The 18,978-nt window shown below is 33.3% G+C and overlaps 3 protein-coding genes across 5 annotated transcripts; 2 read left to right on the forward strand and 1 right to left on the reverse strand.

Annotated features, from left to right (window-relative positions):
• The first annotated feature begins 2,283 nt into the window (after positions 1-2,283).
• Positions 2,284-8,668, forward strand: LOC126654951 (uncharacterized). 2 transcript variants are annotated; one of them, XM_050348954.2, is made up of 15 exons: positions 2,284-2,555; positions 2,625-2,757; positions 2,828-2,868; positions 3,454-3,547; positions 3,756-4,558; positions 4,986-5,117; positions 5,302-5,374; positions 5,736-5,775; positions 5,892-5,964; positions 6,141-6,206; positions 6,602-6,679; positions 6,781-6,950; positions 7,522-7,568; positions 7,994-8,201; positions 8,285-8,668. In XM_050348954.2, exons 1-15 carry the CDS (start codon positions 2,392-2,394, stop codon positions 8,620-8,622), a joined length of 2,460 nt encoding a protein of 819 aa, XP_050204911.1. In that variant the 5' UTR covers positions 2,284-2,391; the 3' UTR covers positions 8,623-8,668. The 2 variants fall into 2 exon arrangements, with proteins under 2 accessions (XP_050204911.1, XP_055962449.1); XM_056106474.1 differs by having other exon boundaries at positions 2,470-2,555; positions 2,660-2,757.
• Positions 8,669-10,135: 1,467 nt separating this feature from the next.
• LOC126656652 (uncharacterized) lies at positions 10,136-12,089 on the forward strand. The gene is made up of 5 exons (XM_050351262.2): positions 10,136-10,531; positions 10,615-10,736; positions 11,399-11,490; positions 11,614-11,700; positions 11,863-12,089. The coding sequence occupies exons 1-5, from the start codon at positions 10,167-10,169 to the stop codon at positions 11,968-11,970; spliced, it is 774 nt and encodes a 257-aa protein (XP_050207219.1). The 5' UTR covers positions 10,136-10,166; the 3' UTR covers positions 11,971-12,089.
• On the reverse strand, positions 12,028-18,977 carry LOC126656650 (uncharacterized). 2 transcript variants are annotated; one of them, XM_050351260.2, is made up of 18 exons: positions 18,753-18,977; positions 17,647-17,761; positions 17,372-17,553; positions 17,179-17,286; positions 16,676-16,740; positions 15,992-16,097; positions 15,822-15,905; positions 15,380-15,526; positions 15,165-15,293; positions 14,826-14,893; positions 14,632-14,665; positions 14,483-14,567; positions 14,073-14,140; positions 13,882-13,995; positions 13,760-13,795; positions 13,458-13,544; positions 12,519-12,610; positions 12,028-12,349 (listed from the first exon to the last, which is right to left on the reverse strand). In XM_050351260.2, the coding sequence occupies exons 1-18, from the start codon at positions 18,876-18,878 to the stop codon at positions 12,253-12,255; spliced, it is 1,743 nt and encodes a 580-aa protein (XP_050207217.1). In that variant the 5' UTR covers positions 18,879-18,977; the 3' UTR covers positions 12,028-12,252. The 2 variants fall into 2 exon arrangements, 1 of the variants encoding a protein (XP_050207217.1); XR_008791138.1 differs by lacking the exon at positions 12,028-12,349 and adding an exon at positions 13,063-13,330.
• Position 18,978: the final 1 nt, after the last annotated feature.

Below are 18,978 nucleotides of genomic sequence, written 5' to 3' on the forward strand. Positions count from 1 at the left end.
CAGTCCGGTCCGATTGTTAAAACAATAGCAATGTGTTTATGGAATTGGGTGTGGTCCAATAATGTTTGTAGGTGCATACACTGGTTTTGTTTAAGGTGGTGTTAGTGTTGGCTTGTTGTACATTGGCATGTAAAATCTGGACTTAGTTGAACAAATTATTAAGCAGTTGAATGTATACAAATTATTATGGAATTTAATGGTAACCCCATGCGCACCAATAAAGGCAGCAACAACTTTTTATTCCCTTTTCAAGTTTTTCATTACTGTTTTCTTTCCATAGCCATACATACATCATCGCCGGATTGTGAAAAGAAATTATACTAAGATCCTCTTATATTCTTTCAAAAAAAAAAGATCCTCTTATATGTTTAATTTTTGGAATACTGGATTGATTTGATTGGAGCTGTCAAAAATAAATATAAAATGTTAAAAAAAAATCTACAAGCGGCAGCGCATGATCGCCGTATAAAAAGGTTAACATTCGGGTTAAATATTTTTTAGGTTATATATCAAACTATCACATTATCTCAAAAAAATATCAAATTTTAATTTATTTTAAAAAAAATATCAAATTTTTTATTTTGTTTTTAACGGGAGGTTCTTTAATGATTTCCGTTCATTAAAATCCTATGTAGTAAATTTTAAATCATTTTTTGCCACATAAGCTCCATTTATGATTAAAAATATGTCAAATAAATGTTTTAATCTGACTAATGCCCTATTAACACACAAAATACATTTCTCTTACTCTTTTCTTGTGAATTCCGGTTGACGAGTTAATAAAGATACACCAAATTTTCACATTCGTGATAGATTTGCAAAAAAATGAAAGGTGGTGATTTTATTTGACACTTTTTAAAGGACGTGATTAAAATGAAAAAACGTGTAAAGGTGGTGATTTTATATAAAATTAACCCTTTTTTTAATTTCACAAATACCTTTTTCGGTTTCCAATTTTGATTTTTAGTTTTTCGATTCGGTTGACCGAATCGATCGAACCGACCGATTGTACAATCCTATTTTCAGTTTTTCATAATTTATTCATTTTTTATAGATTTTTTCCTGTATTTTGTTTTATAGTGTATATATAGTGTTTTTATGATGTTGTTATAAAGTAAGATCGAGTGTATTGTGTATATATAGTGTATTTATAGTATATTTATGGCATTTTATAGTGTTTTTATAGTTTATACCATGAAAACACTGCAAATACACCATAAACACTGTAAATGCACCGTAGATATACTAAAAAAACGGCAGAAATACACCAAAAAAGTATAAATATCCAGAAATACACTATAAATACACCAAAAATACACTAAAACGTAAATATATTATAAAATTACTGCAAATGCACCATAAATCAATTCGTTATTTACAAAATCAATATCAATAAACAAATCTATGAATAAGAGAAAGACAAAATAAATAATTAAATGAATAATAGAACAATTATATAAATAAAAAGTTATAGATCTAAAATAATTTATTCACAAAATGTTTAAATTATTACAAAAAAGCTAAAAAAATACACAAATCTAAAAACGAGTTGAGAAATCCGTAGCGCGAACAGAAGAGACGAACGGACTAGCGCGAACGAAAAATATGAATGGAAAAACGACGAGAAATTTATCGGAAGTAGAAGAATAAAAGCGCGAACGGAAAAACGAACGGAAAAGACGAACAGAAAAGTAACCGAAGGAGACAACTGAAAATCAAACGAAAAAGAAAAGAAGAATAAAAGAAGAAGAAAAGAAAAGAAAATTTTGAGAGAGAAGAGAGAGAGAAAGAATGGCTATGTATAACCTAAAATGAGATCAGACTTCTATATATAGTGGGTACTTTTGTAAATAAGTTAGAAAAAATAGGTAACGTAGGAAATAAGAAAAAGATTGGCCAAAATGTTGTAAATATTTTACCAAAACAGGTATTTGGAAAATAATCCCTTTTAAATTTGCCGCACTTCCAAGTAAAGTTCGGTATTTTTTTTTAAATAAATCGTATTTCTTTTGAAATAATTTGAAAGTTTAGTAATCTGGGAAGTATTCGATCCTCAATCAGTTTAAAGTTATTTATATGTACTCCTTTTAAGTTTGAGGGCAATATTTGTTTCATTCTCAAACATACATAGTGTTTTTGTACCTTTAACCGTTAAATTACCACCAACTTCTAAAAATTAAAACGACAACATTCTCCATCACCTTAGTTGCCGTTTTGTGCCCGATATATTTCTTTTTCTCTATAATATACTGGCCTAGGGTTCGAACTCAGGTTACTGAACTCAAAAGCAAAAACAAAAAATCACCATAAACCGGCAGTTGCTTTTGATTTTTCAAATTACCGTTAGATTTTTCAAATTGGTGCGAATTCCCACCAAATTAAACGAATTCAATGGAGGGAGATGGAGAACAAAAAATTAGGGTTTCAGAGTTTGATAATTCAATTGAGAATCACCTCGCGGCAATCGACACAGTTTCTAAGCTATGCGGAGAATCAGAAATAATTGCTGATTCTCCTGAACTTCAACAATTATCTTCATCGATTACGTTCTTAAGGTAACACTGTATAGATTAACTCAATTTATTCGTAGCTGTTTGGTTTTTAATTTTTTGTTTAATAATCAGAGAATGGAAACCTTATAATTACGAAGCAAAAACAGTTAGGTTTGCTTGTGAAGTTGAAAGCTGTGGGAAAAAAGATAGAGAAATTCTTGGACAAGTTAATCTGCCTCATTTTTCATCAGCTACTGTTCCTGAGGTAATGTAAAGAAAAAGTTATTTTTTTCGATTCGAGTTTGTGTTTTTTTAGTTTGGTGTTCTTGTTACAGAAAGAGGAGCTATATGGAGGCAACGGTGCTTCGAAATCCAGGTTTTAATTTTATGACTTTGCGTATGAGGATCAATTTTAATTCTAACCAATACTTTTATAATCGTCTCGTTTAGCTTAATTTGTTATTTGTCGTGTCGATTATTGCAATTTTTGAAAATAATTTGAAATTTTACCAGTCATGACTCATGTCATAGATGATTCAGTATTTCTTAATCAAAAGTGTTGATATGCCACTTAATTTTTTCTATGTTTTAATAACGAGTACGTGAAGAAAGATTCGGTTTGGACATTTTTTTGGGCTAAGAGTGAGAGATGGTTTGGTTCGGTTTAAGTGGCATGTCAGCATTTTTGATTGAAAACGCTGAGTCATCTATGACGTGAGGTAAAATTTTAAAATATATTTTAAAATTGCTATAATTGACGCAGCAAATACCAAATTGGGTTAAATCAGACAATTTTGAAAGTATTGGTTATTATTGACCTCAGCCGCAACGTTTTGGCTTTTTTAAGACACTAAGCCTTTTCAATTTAATTTAATCATGTAGTCAAACTTTTTTTGTCAATGAGGTGCGGCAAGCTTTGCAATGTGCTCTTTCAAACTTATTTATTTCCTTCTTACTATAGCAAAGACTTTGTTATGCACGTTGGAGGGCCTGTTTGGGGATTAGATTGGTGTCCTAGGGATCAAGAAAGGTCTTCTGGTCATGTAAATTGTGAGGTATTAATTTTCTGCTCTCTCATTTTTCCGGTGGATGTGATTTCTTGTAAAGTACTTAAGCTGCCATACCGGACAACTTATGGCAACTACTAGGTTGCACGAAAACCTTATATAGGATGAGTTTTCCTGTTTCGGAAACTTTCAGAAACTCTTCAGAAATTCGGGTTTGTCTTAATATCACTCTTATCTATGTCATATACTCTTTTAGTTTGTTGCTGTTGCTGCTCATCCTCCCGACTCTTGTTATAACAAGATAGGCGCGGCGGTTGCTGGAAGAGGTGTTGTTCAGATATGGTGCATTTTAAATGTCAGTGGAGATGATGAAAAGACATCAGTTCAGCTACAAAGGTCAAAACAGGTGACTGAAAAGAGCAATGACAAGTCTATTATTGTAAAGCGGCCCCGAGGACGACCTAGAAAGACACAACTAGAAGAAGATTCTGATGGAAAGGCTACAAACCAGAACTGCACTCAGATCAAGAGGCCAAGAGGTAGACCAAGGAAGAAGCCAATAGAAGAATCTCTTAACGATGAAACCACACAGGACAATTCAACTCAATTTAAGAAGCCAAGAGGACGACCCAGAAAGAAGCCAAATGATGAATCTCTTCAAGCCCTTGCATGTAGTTTAACTGCTAAACCTGTTGGTCAAATCAGAGGAGGGGAAAGTAAAGCAAAGGCTGGTGGTAAATGTTCTGGTTTTTCATCTTCACCATTATTGGCTCAAAGTGAAGATGATCAATCTTTTTCTATAAACCACCAAATACAGGAGAACACATTAAAGGATGCTGTAGTGCTTGACTGTGGTTTAGATAATGTTTCTGGGGATATCAACTCGGATTCTTGTATTATTCCAGCGGATGTTGCTTTGCCAAGAGCTGTGTTATGCCTGGCTCATGATGGAAAAGTTGTATGGGATGTAAAATGGCGGCCATGTAATGGATCCGACTCCCAATGCAAGCATCGAATGGGTTATCTTGCGGTCTTGCTAGGAAATGGATTTCTAGAAGTGTAAGTCTATGTTTAAGTTATGATTTATAATGTGAGTTTTTATTTAATTTTCTAATATGAATCATTAAGGAATAAGGATAATAGAAAATAAGGATATTTATATGTCCTAACTTGCAGGCTGCAAATTTATCGGATTTAATGCATTTAGCATGAAGTTTTATAGAACTTGGCAAATGTCGAGACTAATATATTACTTCAATAGTGTAATGTTCGGAATGAATTTACATGATAAATATGATGGATCTGAAAAGTGGTATTTGGAATATGCATCAAACTGTATGACTGCATTTATTATATTTCTTTTTATTATCATTATTATTGACTTTTTCATAAATGTAAGCCTTGGTTTAGGTATGCCAGTCCTTATTAGTTGGTTTCCATTTTATTTTACTTGCTAGTAGCTCATGGTCTCCCTTTTAATTTGCAGATGGGATGTTCCTCTTCCTCATGTAACAAAAGTTATTTATTCTTCTTCTCATAGAGAAGGTACTGATCCTCGATTTGTTAAATTGGAGCCTGTATTTAAAGGCTTAATCAGCAACCACGGGCATATACAGAGGTAACTTACTTGCATATCTAAGTAATTTTATTTTCTTTATCAGATAATCAATCAACTCAAAAGTTTATCTACCAAATGTTTTTTTTGCCTTAATTGATGAGCTACCAAACCATATATTCTTTAACCATAATGTGGCAATGTTTATCTGTTTTGTTGTAATTTCTGAACACTACTTTCTATGCAGCATCCCACTGACAGTAGAGTGGTCAACTTCAAACCCCCAAGATTACTTACTTGTTGGATGCGATGATGGAACGGTAATTTGTTCATTATTTATTTTTGTTGTCATATTTAATAATATCATGCTTTGGTCTGCATCTTAAGACTGTTGTTGGTTGCTATCATAATTTTGCATGTAGTTTGGAATTGAATATTATGCAAAGCAACAAACTTTACCGCCAGCAAATACTATCTGCAGCCTCAAAAACTTTTAAATTAATGAATGATAGCACTAAAAACATCAACTATTGAATTAATTAAAGTTACGATAAAGCTTCTTTATTAAGTACTATAAAGACCAATGTGAATGATCAAAATTTGAACTTTCTAATGAAGTTGAAGATTCTAGTAACTTGGTTAAAACTATCAGAGACTTAAAGCAATTTTTTCAACTTCCAGGTTGCTTTATGGAAGTTTTCTGCAAATGGTACATCTGGAGGTAATGAGTTGAATATTTTAGTGCTTATATTGTCAAGATATGTTTTATGTCAAGTCTCATACTTTTTGCGGAAATTGTATTTATTATTTCATTATACTAATATTTTTACTTTTCAGATACAAGGCCTTTTATGTGTTTCAGCACAGGTACAGATGCTATTAGAGCGGTCGCATGGGGTCCAAATGGAAGGTCAGGGATTTGAATATTAAAGTTTTCTAATGTTCTCAATTGTATATAGTATTTAGTTTCTTTTTATTTTGTTGCAAATGAGTGATTAAAATATATTTAGCTTGACGCGCTATATATAGAAAGGCCATTAAAATATATCCAGCTTTTGGCTAAATTTTTATTTTGGAAATTTTCAGTGATCAAGAGAGCAGAAATATTATACTCACAGGTGGACACGGAGGTCTGAAGTTTTGGGACTTACGGTATATATGTTGTTTGTTTTTTTGAGGTTCTTGATTGTGTGCTTTCTGATGCTGCTGTTCTTAACTATATAATTTTCCTTTTGATAAAAGATTCATGTTATTATTTTCATCTTATTGCGATTGGATTTTTTTCTTTTAGTTGCGGGACTTAATTGAACTTTTCGAAAGAAAAGCTAGTAATCACTTTGTTTTTCCAAACGAGGCATTCAAAGCTTGCCTAATTTGGATTCTTTAAATTTGTCGTGGAATTTGTTTATTTTTGTTGTCTCTAGTTTGTATTATGTATTCATCTTGTACAGAGCATAGGGAGTTCAGAGACTCTGAGATTCATTTTAAAATTTTATGTATGGTTTTATTACATGCCACACTAAGGACATAATTTCGGGCTTATTCAGTGATCCATTCCGACCTTTATGGGATCTCCATTCAGCACCAAAAATCATTTATAGTCTCGATTGGCTGCCAGATCCAAAGTGTATTATCGATCTTTTTCTTTTTTGTTTACTTTGATTGGATTTTTCTTGTTTATTATACTTCTTATTGCAATTAAGTTGTTCATTGCTCACACTTTCAGAGTTATTATCCTATCATTTCATGATGGAACAATGAGACTCCTTAGCTTGGCGAAGGCTGCAAATGATGCTCATGTACAGCTTTCCGTTGAGCCTAAACAACCAGGAATTCATAATATTTTAGATATTCCATCCCATGCTATTTGGAGCGTTCAAGTGTCGAGAAAAACGGGTATGTCCCATGTGCTTCCAATTCTATTTTTTCATACTTATAGAGCATGGAATTTTGAGGGAATGGGAGAGTGCCCATAGTTTATTTTGGAAACAATATATTTTATAAGAATAAGTTATAAATATTGAGTTTTGCAGTTTCAGAAGCGTTTTTGAAAATAGAAATGAAATATTAAACGTAGGACTCGAGAAGTTTATGTGCAACATAGCTGCACAAGATATATATATTTGTCCTGGCCTCCTAGGTTTTTGAATTGGCTCAGAAAAGGATGCTTCTATCTATAAATGCTTTCATCAATCCTTTTAATTTACCATCTTTTTTCTAATTTGATCCATTCAATGGCCAACACCAGTTACACCACTATATCTCCAGCTATAATTCTGTAAGCAGCATTTTGCTTGCATGTAAGATAAGTTTTCTGCTGAAAATAGTTGTGGAGTTGGAACATTTTATTGAAACTTATATATACGGTTCCTTTTCAATGTAAGTGAGGTAAAATAGTTGAACATGCTTAGTTTTTATTGTTTATAAGTTTGGTCATCATCTATATTTTTTTTATGAATTTCTATAGGCTTGGTTGCATATTGCAGTGCAGATGGTACAGTTCGCCGCTTCCAGGTTAGTTGATTTTTATTTTCTTTTTAACTTATTTACCCCTCTAAATGCAACTCATCCGACACAATATCAGTAACTCGTCCGTAAAAGAACCTATTTCTATGAATTCATATTGTGAGTTGGGACTATTTATGCAGTATTTTATTATACTTTCAAAAATTTGAACTCTTCCAACTTTTTCGTGGTTGACATTTTCTCTTTTTATGCATGTTTACGATAGAAAAGGTACTCTTTGAGTCCATCTGTCAAAAAAATTCTACATTTTATAATCTTATTACGTCGAAACATAACACAGAATGGAGCTCATTCAGCATTACTAGTTAAATCACTCATAATTAATATTCTGAATAAAAGTTAGAAAATATATCCAATTTGCTTCATTTAGCATTGCCAAGAGTAAAACTTATCTGTATTCTATCTATAATCAGCTCATAACAAAATCAGTAGACCCATCAAGGAATCGAACTCCACATTTTATGATCGGATTCATGAGTAAAGACGTGGCGGCTATTACTGTTAACATTCCATCACCAGACATCCCTTTGGTTTTTAAGAAGCCAGTTGTTGGGGAAAAACCAAGAACAATGAAGGCTTTAGCAAAGTTGTGTCTGGAAAAAAAAAGAAACCGATTACTCGGTATGTTAAAGCAGTTTCATTTCATTACTACATGCTGTAATTTCCTCTCTTCCATTAAGATCATTTTGTTGAACCCGTGGCAGCCAAATCCTATGGAAATGACGAGCGAATGCAATGCGAATGGGACGAAACACTAGGAGCTTTTAGAAGTCGAAACAAAAAAAAATCTAAAAATGTCAGTAAGAAAACGAGAGGAGAGAATCAAGATGACAGACTGCATAAAGAAACAGGAAAAGGAGAAGCCGCGACTGAAGCTGAAGTTACGCCACCAAAGATTATAGCAATGCATAGAGTTAGATGGAATATGAATAAAGGTAGTGAGAGATGGTTGTGCTCCGGAGGAGCAGCTGGAATTGTAAGGTGTCAACAAATTATGTTGTCTGATACAGATGAAATTTTGGCTAGAAAATGGAAAAGCTAACAAAAGTTTATAAATGGTTATAAAATGTGACTATAATTTATTTACAGATGAGCATGGTTAATGTTCATAAGCTTTCTTTAAGCTGACGCTTGAAATTGACTGCTGTTTAATTTATTGGGGGTATACGTATTTTGGTGATAGCACCGCTCGGCTCCTACTCGATTTAATTAGGCGTGCGCATTCGGTTCAAGTTGAATTGAATGCAGTCGATTTTTTAGTGGAGCCTATCTGATTTTATGAGAAATTAAAAAAAAAACTGATTATTCGGTTCGATTCTTTTTTTGTTTTGGATATTCATGTTTAGGTTATAGCAAAGTCAGCTCCTGTGTGACTATTGACAATGCAGGCAGATCTTTCGGTAATTGATGAAGTGATCGTCTTGTTCATTAATTTTTTATGGGGATGAGAATAGAAATAATTTTTAGGGATAATTATTATGCTGGGCAAAATGCATATTTGAATTCATGCAATTGTTCAATTTCTGGCATTAAATTCCTACACTTTTATTTGTCAATATTAGGTCTCTGTATTTTTAATTTTGTAGATATTAGGTCTCCCCGTCAAAGAAATAAAACGCGTGATGTACAGCCATTCTTTTTTTTAGTAATTGAGCGTAAAAAGCAACTTTAGCCATAGCTCAAAAGCACCATGAATGAATGACAATAGGAAAAACAAAATCTGCAGAGCTTTACTATTGCCAGAGAGACAATGCTGGAAAAAAAACAAGACCATGCTCTAGATACAGCAGTTCTCTTCATCTTTCTTCAATATATACACTGATCGACGAACAACGCAAGATACTTGACGAAGAAAAGGCATATTTGATAACAATATTTCACATTGTCAAGAGTTGAGGATTCCATTGGCAGTTTAGGAATTGCAGACTGTGAAAGGTTCATTCAAATGCTCAACTAGATTATCTAATTGATTGGAACACCATCTGATCTGACAATTAAAAATAGTTTATATCAAGCTCGTCTTTAAGAGGAACAATTTTGGACTGAAAAATCTAGATAGATTTGACTAAAGAGTGGAGATAAGAACATAAACAGAGTGTTTATGTTGTACAACCGTTGCGCCACATCATTTTTACTGTAAACGAATGAGCATTTACGATAAAGAATTTTTTGTGTTGTATAATTTTTCACACAAAATACTTTCATGAAAAGGCCATGCAACGACGACAATGAAGAAATAGTGAAATACTATGAAAGAGCTTATGGATTCTAACCATTTTTCATTTAATAAATACTTTTTAAAATTCAAAATAATTAACAAAATGGTGATAACCTGTTAAAACTGATATTTATAGAAATTCGGCTAGAATTAAGTAGATATAAATTATTTCCTTTTCTTTTCTTTTATTTTATTAATTTGAAATATTCTTTTTCCAATTAAATTTAAAAAAAATCATCCTTTGCCAAGAAATAGAAAGTCAAAAATTTGCTCTTTAAGGAAATTAGAAAAAGACATAAAATAAAATAAGTTAATAACACAGTTAAACTATAAATACCTTGCAAATCAAAATCAAAAAATATCCAAAAATGAGTTTTCTAGCAGGAGGAAGATTAGCAGGAAAAGAAGCCGCTTTCTTTTTCCAGGAATCCAAACAAGCCGTTAACCGTCTCACCGATAAACTATCCGCCTCTGCTAAAACTCCTCCGAATCCGATCTCCTCCGCCGCTAATAATAATAATCAAGAATCCCAAGCCGACGTGCTTCCCGAAATTCTCAAACATTCTTTACCGTCCTATATTTACGGTAAACCGTCCGATTCATCTTCACTTTCTACCGCTTCAAAATGGGTTCTTCAATCGAACGATCCTAATAAACCGTTTGTTTCGCCCGATTTAATCAATCCTCTTCGAGCTTACGTTTCTCTTCCTCAGGTCACTTTTGGACCCAAAAGGTAATAATTAAAATTAATTTTTTTTTTCTATTTTGTTCTGTTCGGTGTTTGTTGATTTTTTTTTTGTGGATCGGCGATATCAGATGGGAATTGCCGTCGCAGGAGAATTCGGTGTCGGCTTCGACGGCGAATGAATTGAGAAAAGACAGATATGCCCCTATTAATCCTGAGAAATTGAAGGCTGCTGCTGAAGGGCTTACTCAAGGTGTGTTTTTGTTAATTTCTCATTCTTTCTTTGGATAAGTTCAAAAACATCCTTGAGGTTAGATTATAGAAGCACTTGAGTCCTTATCATACTCAATAAAATTATACAGTGTTGCTTGTAATGTATTTATAAGCAGGGGCGTAACCAAATCAAACCGAACCGGAATTATAATTTTGGTTCGGTTATTTAATGAATATGATTTAGTTCGGTTTGTATGTATATAAAGGTTGGTGTTTGGTATGGACGTTTTAAAAACCAAAATAACTGAAAAGACGAATATTTTTTTTAGAATTAATATAAATACATATATTTATACATTTTGAGTCTTTATTCCTTAAGTTTGCCATATAAATTAGTAAATTTCATACAATATATAAATATGCTAATAAGCATATATGAAAAATTATTAGACCATAATTTTTTAATGTTGAAATTAATTTTAAAATTAAAAAATAAATGTATTAAAAATTTGGATTTTTAACCGAACAATCGTTTGATGTAATCCGAACTTATATATAATTCGATTTGGTTCAGTTTGGAAATTCAACAAACTCTAATTGGTTGGTTTTGATCGATTTCTAATCTAATCGAACTGAATAAATTGAACGCACAACCGTAATTATAACTTATAAGCAATAAGATAACAGAATAAAAATTTGCAGTTGGAAAGGCCTTTGCAGTTGCTACTGCAGTAGTGTTTGGTGGAGCTACTTTGGTGTTCAGTTGTGCAGTTTCTAAGCTAAAGATGAACAATGTAAGTGTGCAATTGTGCTTCTTTTTTATGACATTTTGCAAAATAGCCACTGAAATTGATGATCAGTTTAATATACAGATATTTAATGTTCTTTCTTTTTGTACTTTTTTTATATTGTTGCAGAGTGATGATATTAAAAGCAATGTGAACGATCTTGTTCAACCAAAATTTGACATGATTAGAGGAAAATTGGCGCCTTTGAGAAGATGGGTAAGCAAATTTACAAGTTTGTGCTACTTATAATTGCATGACTTGATAAATTTATACAAACTGAAGTTAGATTAAAATTATTTTTATTTTAAAACTTTAATCTTTTAATTCGGTATAACGGGATTTTGGTTATTTAAATGTCTGATTTAATTTAACCTTCAGACCGAAGATACAACAAAGAAATGGCATGCGAGCAAGGAGGAAAATATCAAAGAGAAGCCTATGGTAAAGGAGTTATCCAAAATTTTTGGTGCTAAAACCTCCCATTGATTTCTATGTAATTTCTCATAAACTGTATATTAGTGTGTGGTGTTGACTCAAAGTAAATATTGTATAAATGATTTCCATTGTCTTAAAAATAAATAAAAATATATATACAATTTTAGACACGTCACGATTATATAAGATTGCAGTCCGACAATCATTTACATATTGAATTATTGATTAGCAAGTTGATCTGCACAGCGTGATAGAATGAGATTAGATGCAGAAGAGCTTCAGAACTTACATGTAGTATTTCAGTTGATTCCAATGACACTCTCGTTCTCCATTTCATAACTCGTAATCTAAACCCGATCCATATTTCCAAGCATCGAGACGCCTCTTCCACTCGTACTTCACCTTCGTTGGAACCCCATCCAGCAATGGCCTTACAAGAAATAAGTAAAAAAATTATAAAAATGGTTCTATTTGGTTTTAAAAAAATCAAAATTTTGGTTGGGTTAGGTTCGTTTTGAACCGAATGCACACATTAGACAAAATGATGAGATACTCTCGAGTCCAAATACATCTAACTAGGAAATCATGATTTTGATTACCTGATCAGAGGGTCAGCAAAGCTGGAGAGAAAAGTATAGGAACTCAGCATGAAAAAATGGCCAGACCAGTCAAGAAGCACTTGAATACCGACCTGAAAGCCAACAGATTCATTTCGCCACATGAGTACTTACAATCATATCTTCTTCGCTAGTAAGTGAGAATATCTATTTTCCCACCATATTCTTGGATAGATATGATTAGCCCTAGCCACGGTTCAGTTTTGAACTGGAAACCAAAACCAGATTTTCATTTTGGTTCCCATTTGGCTCAGAACCGTATAGATATTTTGGTTTGTTACAAGTTCCTTATCTAGAACCTAAATAGGAACCGGTAAATAAAATTTTCAAATCAAGAACCTGATGAGAGAATCGATACCTAATGGAAGCGAAACAGAAACAGAACCAGAACCAAACCATATAAATATAACGCTATGTTCTAGTTCATCATTTTATGAAACTATATATTAAACATCGACATATTATGCAAGTATAAAGTAAACATAGCAGGACAATAGATAAGAAGAATTGACAGAGAAAATCTCACCTGTTATAGATGGAAGTTATCTTCATATTTGACAGAAATCATATTGTAGGTAAATGTAAAGAACAGTGAATAAAGGATCACCACGATCTCTAAACTTGTGTGTCACGGTCATGCTCGGATATTTTAATAAATTAGAGACAATACTCTCTATTTATAGGTCAATAAGGGACAATATTCTCTATCATTAGGTCAATTAACTCCTTAATTGAGTCATTGCGGTCCCTGACCGTACACTTTATTGCGGTCTCTGAACGTACACCTTATCGACCTAAAATAGAAAATATTATCTTTAATTGATTAAAATAGCTAAGTGTGGATTAATTGACCATGTGACACAAGAGCAGAGGCTGCAATGATCCTTTGCTCAAAGAACAATTTCATGAAAAAAAACTCACCTGGTTGAATATAGATGGGATAATTTGAGGTTTAGTTAGCATAACAAGGCCCAATGTCTTGGCAAGAGGCTCTAACTGTATAACGTCCTGCAAAGTAAACAAAATCAGTTTTAGTATTCTATTTTAGTTCATTCAATCAACGTTTTTCATTTCGGGAACATGTCGAAAACTTGATGTTTAGGACACAACTACATTTTTAACATAGGAAACCTTAAAATAACACTGTTTCACCTTGTCCATATATCCGTGCTACATTCAACTAACCAATAGAATGAACTTAGAACAATAGAAAGAGAAATAACCTGCAGGAATGGTCTTAGAACTGGATCACCTAGCCTCTAGAGAAGAACAAACACATTCTGTTAGGCATGTGAAAGAAAATTCAAAACTTTGTTATGCCGCATAAAATGATCATAGACTTTACCTGCATACTCTGAAAATTTACATGAAGAAGATCATTAGTGAACTCTGGATAAACATTGGATTTTTGCTGGGCTGACATTGCTCTTTGAAATAACCATGAAGCGCTCAAGTTGGGCTGCAATATCGAGATTTCATTCATGATTTGCTACAACTTGCTGCTTTTATACACATGAATGAATATAAGTTACCAACCATGTATGGATTTAGCAGAGACAAGCTGTACGCATCAAGAAAATCCCCGCTGATTGCTTCATAGATTCCTTCAGACAAAAATAAGCACTATACTTGTAAGTTTTCCGCTTCAACGTTTCTACATGTTACTCCGGTTGCATAAATTCAGTTTCTTAGGTTCAGTTCACTTTTGGTACAAATTGGTTCTGTTCTTTCCGGTTTGAAATATTTTCAATCTTTATAAATTTATTTCGGTTTGATTTTGAAAATTTTAAAATCTCGGTTTGGTTAGGATCAGATTGGTTTGAAAAGAATGCACACCCTATTTGACACCATACAAATTATTTTCCTCCATAATACGAGGACCATTTCCGAAATAGTTCATTGACCTAGTGATCAGAAAATAAAAACAACATACTCAGAGAATATACCGGTTGACAATCTTCCGAGATGCCTTGTCAAGCTTCCAAACCCTCCAAACGAAACAGGTGACTGTATGCCACTTGCATCACCAAACTGCAGAAAAAAAATTATATGTACGGATATAGTTGAAGCATAACAGAGTTGCAGTGAAGAATACCTGTAAGACACGACTAAATGCTGCCGGCAGTGGACTGAAAAAGTTGATCATATGTTAAGTTTGAAGATAAAATATACGCGGCACATTCAAATCATTAGAAAGTACGAATATCGCTTTGTAGCAAATGAATAATACTTAAAATGATCTTAAAAGTATACAAGCAGACATTGCATCTACAATACTTGCGTTAATACCTGTCACGATATGTAGGAAAGATTCCATAAATAACTCTCATTATCTCTAGATTGTCAAGAACGACTCCCTGCGAAGTGAAAAATACAGACCATCACCAACTAATCAGCTATGTACATAAGAAAAAAAGAAGGGCAGAGACGAAACTACACATCTCTCAAGAACTAGTTAATGATGGAGAAATAAAAGTAACATCAGAAACTGCATTTTCTGACTCGATATATAGTAAATGAAAAATAAACAAAAGAATTTAATAAACAGAGTTACATCTTACTTCATGCATGAATGTTAAGCAAAATACCTACACATATATGCAAATAAAACTAGATCTAAGAACTTACCTGATATTTTGGCATCAAGTCCCAATAGGCTTCTAATAGATCTTCTAATTTTGGTGATCCAGGTTGAGGACTAACATAGGTGAACATGTAAGTAGTGCGATCCGTAGAACCTGAACCGGCTGGAAATGCCTGTGAGAATGTTGATAAATGAGCTTCACACCCTAAAGCATATGAATTGCAAAATGAATTTGCATTGTACTTGAAAGTTAAATTACCTCCCAAAATAGTTGTACTTCTGACTCTTTTATCTTCTTCACAGACGCGCTACTATATATGACATCACTTGTAGAATTATCTCTAAAACCACGAGCACAAGACCCCACAACAAGACAAACCCCATCAGGCTTCCTTCCTCCTCTAATCTGGTAAGCACATTTCACCAATCAGTTTGGGTAGATATTGCATCTATGTTGCACGGGAAACGGAAACGGAAACAAAAATGCAAAATGTTGAAACTGGAAACAACGAAGCAACTTCTTTTTTCAAGAATTGATTATAAAAATAAAGTTTCAGAGTTTCAGAATCGCTTGCAGAAACGGAAAGGAAACATCAAAATTAGAAGTAATAAATGCGCATGTAATCAATCGTGTATCAGCCAATTGTTGGTTCCCCAGTATTCATAGGACTTCAAAAGCTAATGAATAAAAGGAACTTGACCTGTCTAACCACAGGTGAAAAGTTCCCCATTGCATCAATGATTAGACGGGTTGACAATTTTTTTCCTTCTACAAGTTCCAAAACCTGTGGAACAAATTGTAAGCGCAGCAAGGTTAATGAACAATACGTAAAATAATAAAGTGTAATTATAGAAGAGTTGGTGGACTCACTGCAGCATCCTCATATATGCAAATGCTTGAGACACTGTATTCTTCAAAGAGAACTCCACCGAGGGATATAAAGCGTTTCTTCATAATCTCTATAAGCTTTGCAGGCCTGTAATAATAGAAAATTAAAATTAAATGTCACCATATCTTGAAGACATTTTGTGTGACAGCAAAACTAAAATAAGAGTGGAAACAAATTCTTCTAAGATATAGTTAAATTTAAAAATTAATTCAAGCTTTTGAAAGTTTGGGGAGGAATATTCACTGCGTAATAATTCAATTCACAGACACGCGATAAATAACTGTAGAGCGCAGTTTGTAAGATATTGACAGAGAGTACTTTTTAACCCCAATACTTGATGAAGTAGGTGATAACATGATTTCCACATAAATCATCAGTAATAGCTTTCAAGTACCATAGAAAATTAAAAATGATACTACTTATTGGCAATTACCACCATACTTTCCACATGTTAGTTGTCTATGCTAAATAACACACCTAAAATTAAACATATCTTGGTATAACACACAGAGCCACGAGGCAAGGAAATGAAACAAACAGATTTCAATCTGAATAGTTGCATGGCATTGAAGTTAAAATCTGTTATAGGGATGATGTCAACAAACAACTGCTGTTTTGTTTTGATCAGCTATATAAGAAGCGTGAATTAAAAAGATGAAACTCACGAAACACCAAGATTAAGAATATCTTCAACCCAGACTTCGCCTTTATCTTCAAATCCACATCTGTTCTGCACATATCATAAGTTGCATAGAATTGGAACCAACAAAAGGAGAATCAGAAATTGGATAGCATTCAGGAGAATGACTTCAACAGATAAAGTTTAGTATGGTGGAGGAGGAGGCTCCCTCGCTTAGTTTTTGAAAAGATGCAAAATTCATTTCATACACAATAGTGTATTTTCTTTCATTTCCACTACACCTTTGAGCCTTAGATGTTCTAAAGGTCTCAGTTATTTTGCTCATGCTTCCTAAAACATTTAAATGAAGCTCTTAACACCATAGTGCACATGATAAACAAACACACATATAGAAACTTTGAACTTCAAGGAAACTTTACATAAATGTGCTTATTTGATTTATTTGCAACTGGAGATCTTTGACAAAAATTGTAATTATTCAGTAAAGGCTAAGAAATATTGATCAGCTCGTGAAGTTCAAAAACTTACAGGGTTGAATTTTGCTGCTGTAGCTTTTTCAATTTCATCCTCTGATAAAATTCCAACTTCTACGAGCTCCAAAAGCTCTTTCCTTGAGATATTCCATTCTTGTTCCCTCTAATCATTTAGAATAATTCATCTTTCAGAAGCAATTCTTTATGCTCTATATTATCTCAAGAAAGAACTCCACAGTACACTATACCCCTTTCAGTAAGTTCCTTTCCACAATGCCTACTCGAAGACCTTTAGCACTCAATGCTGTAGCAATAAAGATTCCCAAAGTACCTCCACATACAACCACATCAAATTTGTCTTCATCTGTCACATCGGAACTGCTTGACACAGATGGCATACTTGAAACTATTCGCTGAGGTTCTCGGAAATCTTCAAAATAAATGTAAAAAATACTAAAGTTTTAAAGCACTCCTGGAAATTCATGTTAAAGGTTATAGCAGATGGGAGTAGCATGAATTTTACCAGTTTGAGAGCAGATGCTAGACCAAACGCGGTCCAATCTCTTTAGAGCATCGTAAGAGTATGCCCCACCAGCACCACCAACTTCACTACTTACTGAAATGTTCTCCATTATTCTCTACAGATTAAAAGAAGAATATGGCACATTAATATGTGTGGAAGAAGCAATTAGATCAGATAAAATTATAATGCCAGCATAAGTGTAGTCTCTTAATCCATTCCAAAGATCACCTACCACTACGAATTATGGTTACGCGTCTTTCGTGGCAGATACATATACTTGGAACCAAAGTACACTTCATAGATTTGTATCGATGTCTGATTTTTAAAAAGAAGAATAATGTTGAGAATTGAGAATGCTCCAAAGCAAATTTCATAAACTTGGTTTCCACCTAACAACTTCAATTTTACCAATGACTGAAACATGCATTATTTGGTTCTGCTCTTTCTTTTTTCCTTCCCCATGGTTATATTTCAGCGCGTTGCAAACTTGCAATTCTATAAAAGAAAGAACACAGTATGACACCTAAGGAATCCGTATTACAACTAATTCGTTGTCCCTTTATATCTCAGCTTTTAGACATTCAATTCAAGTGACACTTAAAACTGTTAGAGATAACTAACGCTATTGTTCTCGACCTTCTGGATAGATGATTATTTGACAAGTCATCGAAACCTCTGTTATTGAAAGGTCTAGAGTTCGATTTGGCAAACCCCTTTTGATTAATTAAATACACAAGATAAATTGGATCTATGCTTGTTCTCATTTCAAGCTTAATGGGACAATTCGTGTCCGGGGGGTGTTAGAGATAATGATAACTATTGTTGGAGTTTAGTATTTCTTACATTTAATTACAAGCTAATACTCCCAAAACAAACCTCTCAGTTTAAAAGAAAAGACCTTGCAAGCATAGAAAATGAGTATAACCAATTACCTCAAAGATTCAATAAGAATATTTTATAATAACAACACACAAGCCAACTTATGCCCAATACTATAACCATTTCCTTGTGAAACTATAGCCACCTACTTCATTTGGATACTTGAAACAAAGCATACCCTCAAATTTTTCTTAGGAAGAAACAAAAAGTTCAGCAACATTTTGTACCTGGGTTCTAGAAGGAACAGCTTGTGCTTTCAGGGACATGCTCCTCTGAGTTCTCATCTTCCTTATGTGCATTAATGGAGTCATCTTTGTGTATTGAAGCAGCCCATCACACTGAATCATCCCCATCTCCCAAACCAAACTGAAAGATTCTCAATTTATCACCAACAAGCTACCACTCCATATTAATGTAGCTCATGTGTCACACAACTTGACACGTTATGTCCTT

This window comes from Mercurialis annua, linkage group LG7, assembly GCF_937616625.2.
Source record: "Mercurialis annua linkage group LG7, ddMerAnnu1.2, whole genome shotgun sequence".
NCBI classification, from domain to species: Eukaryota; Viridiplantae; Streptophyta; class Magnoliopsida; order Malpighiales; family Euphorbiaceae; genus Mercurialis; species Mercurialis annua.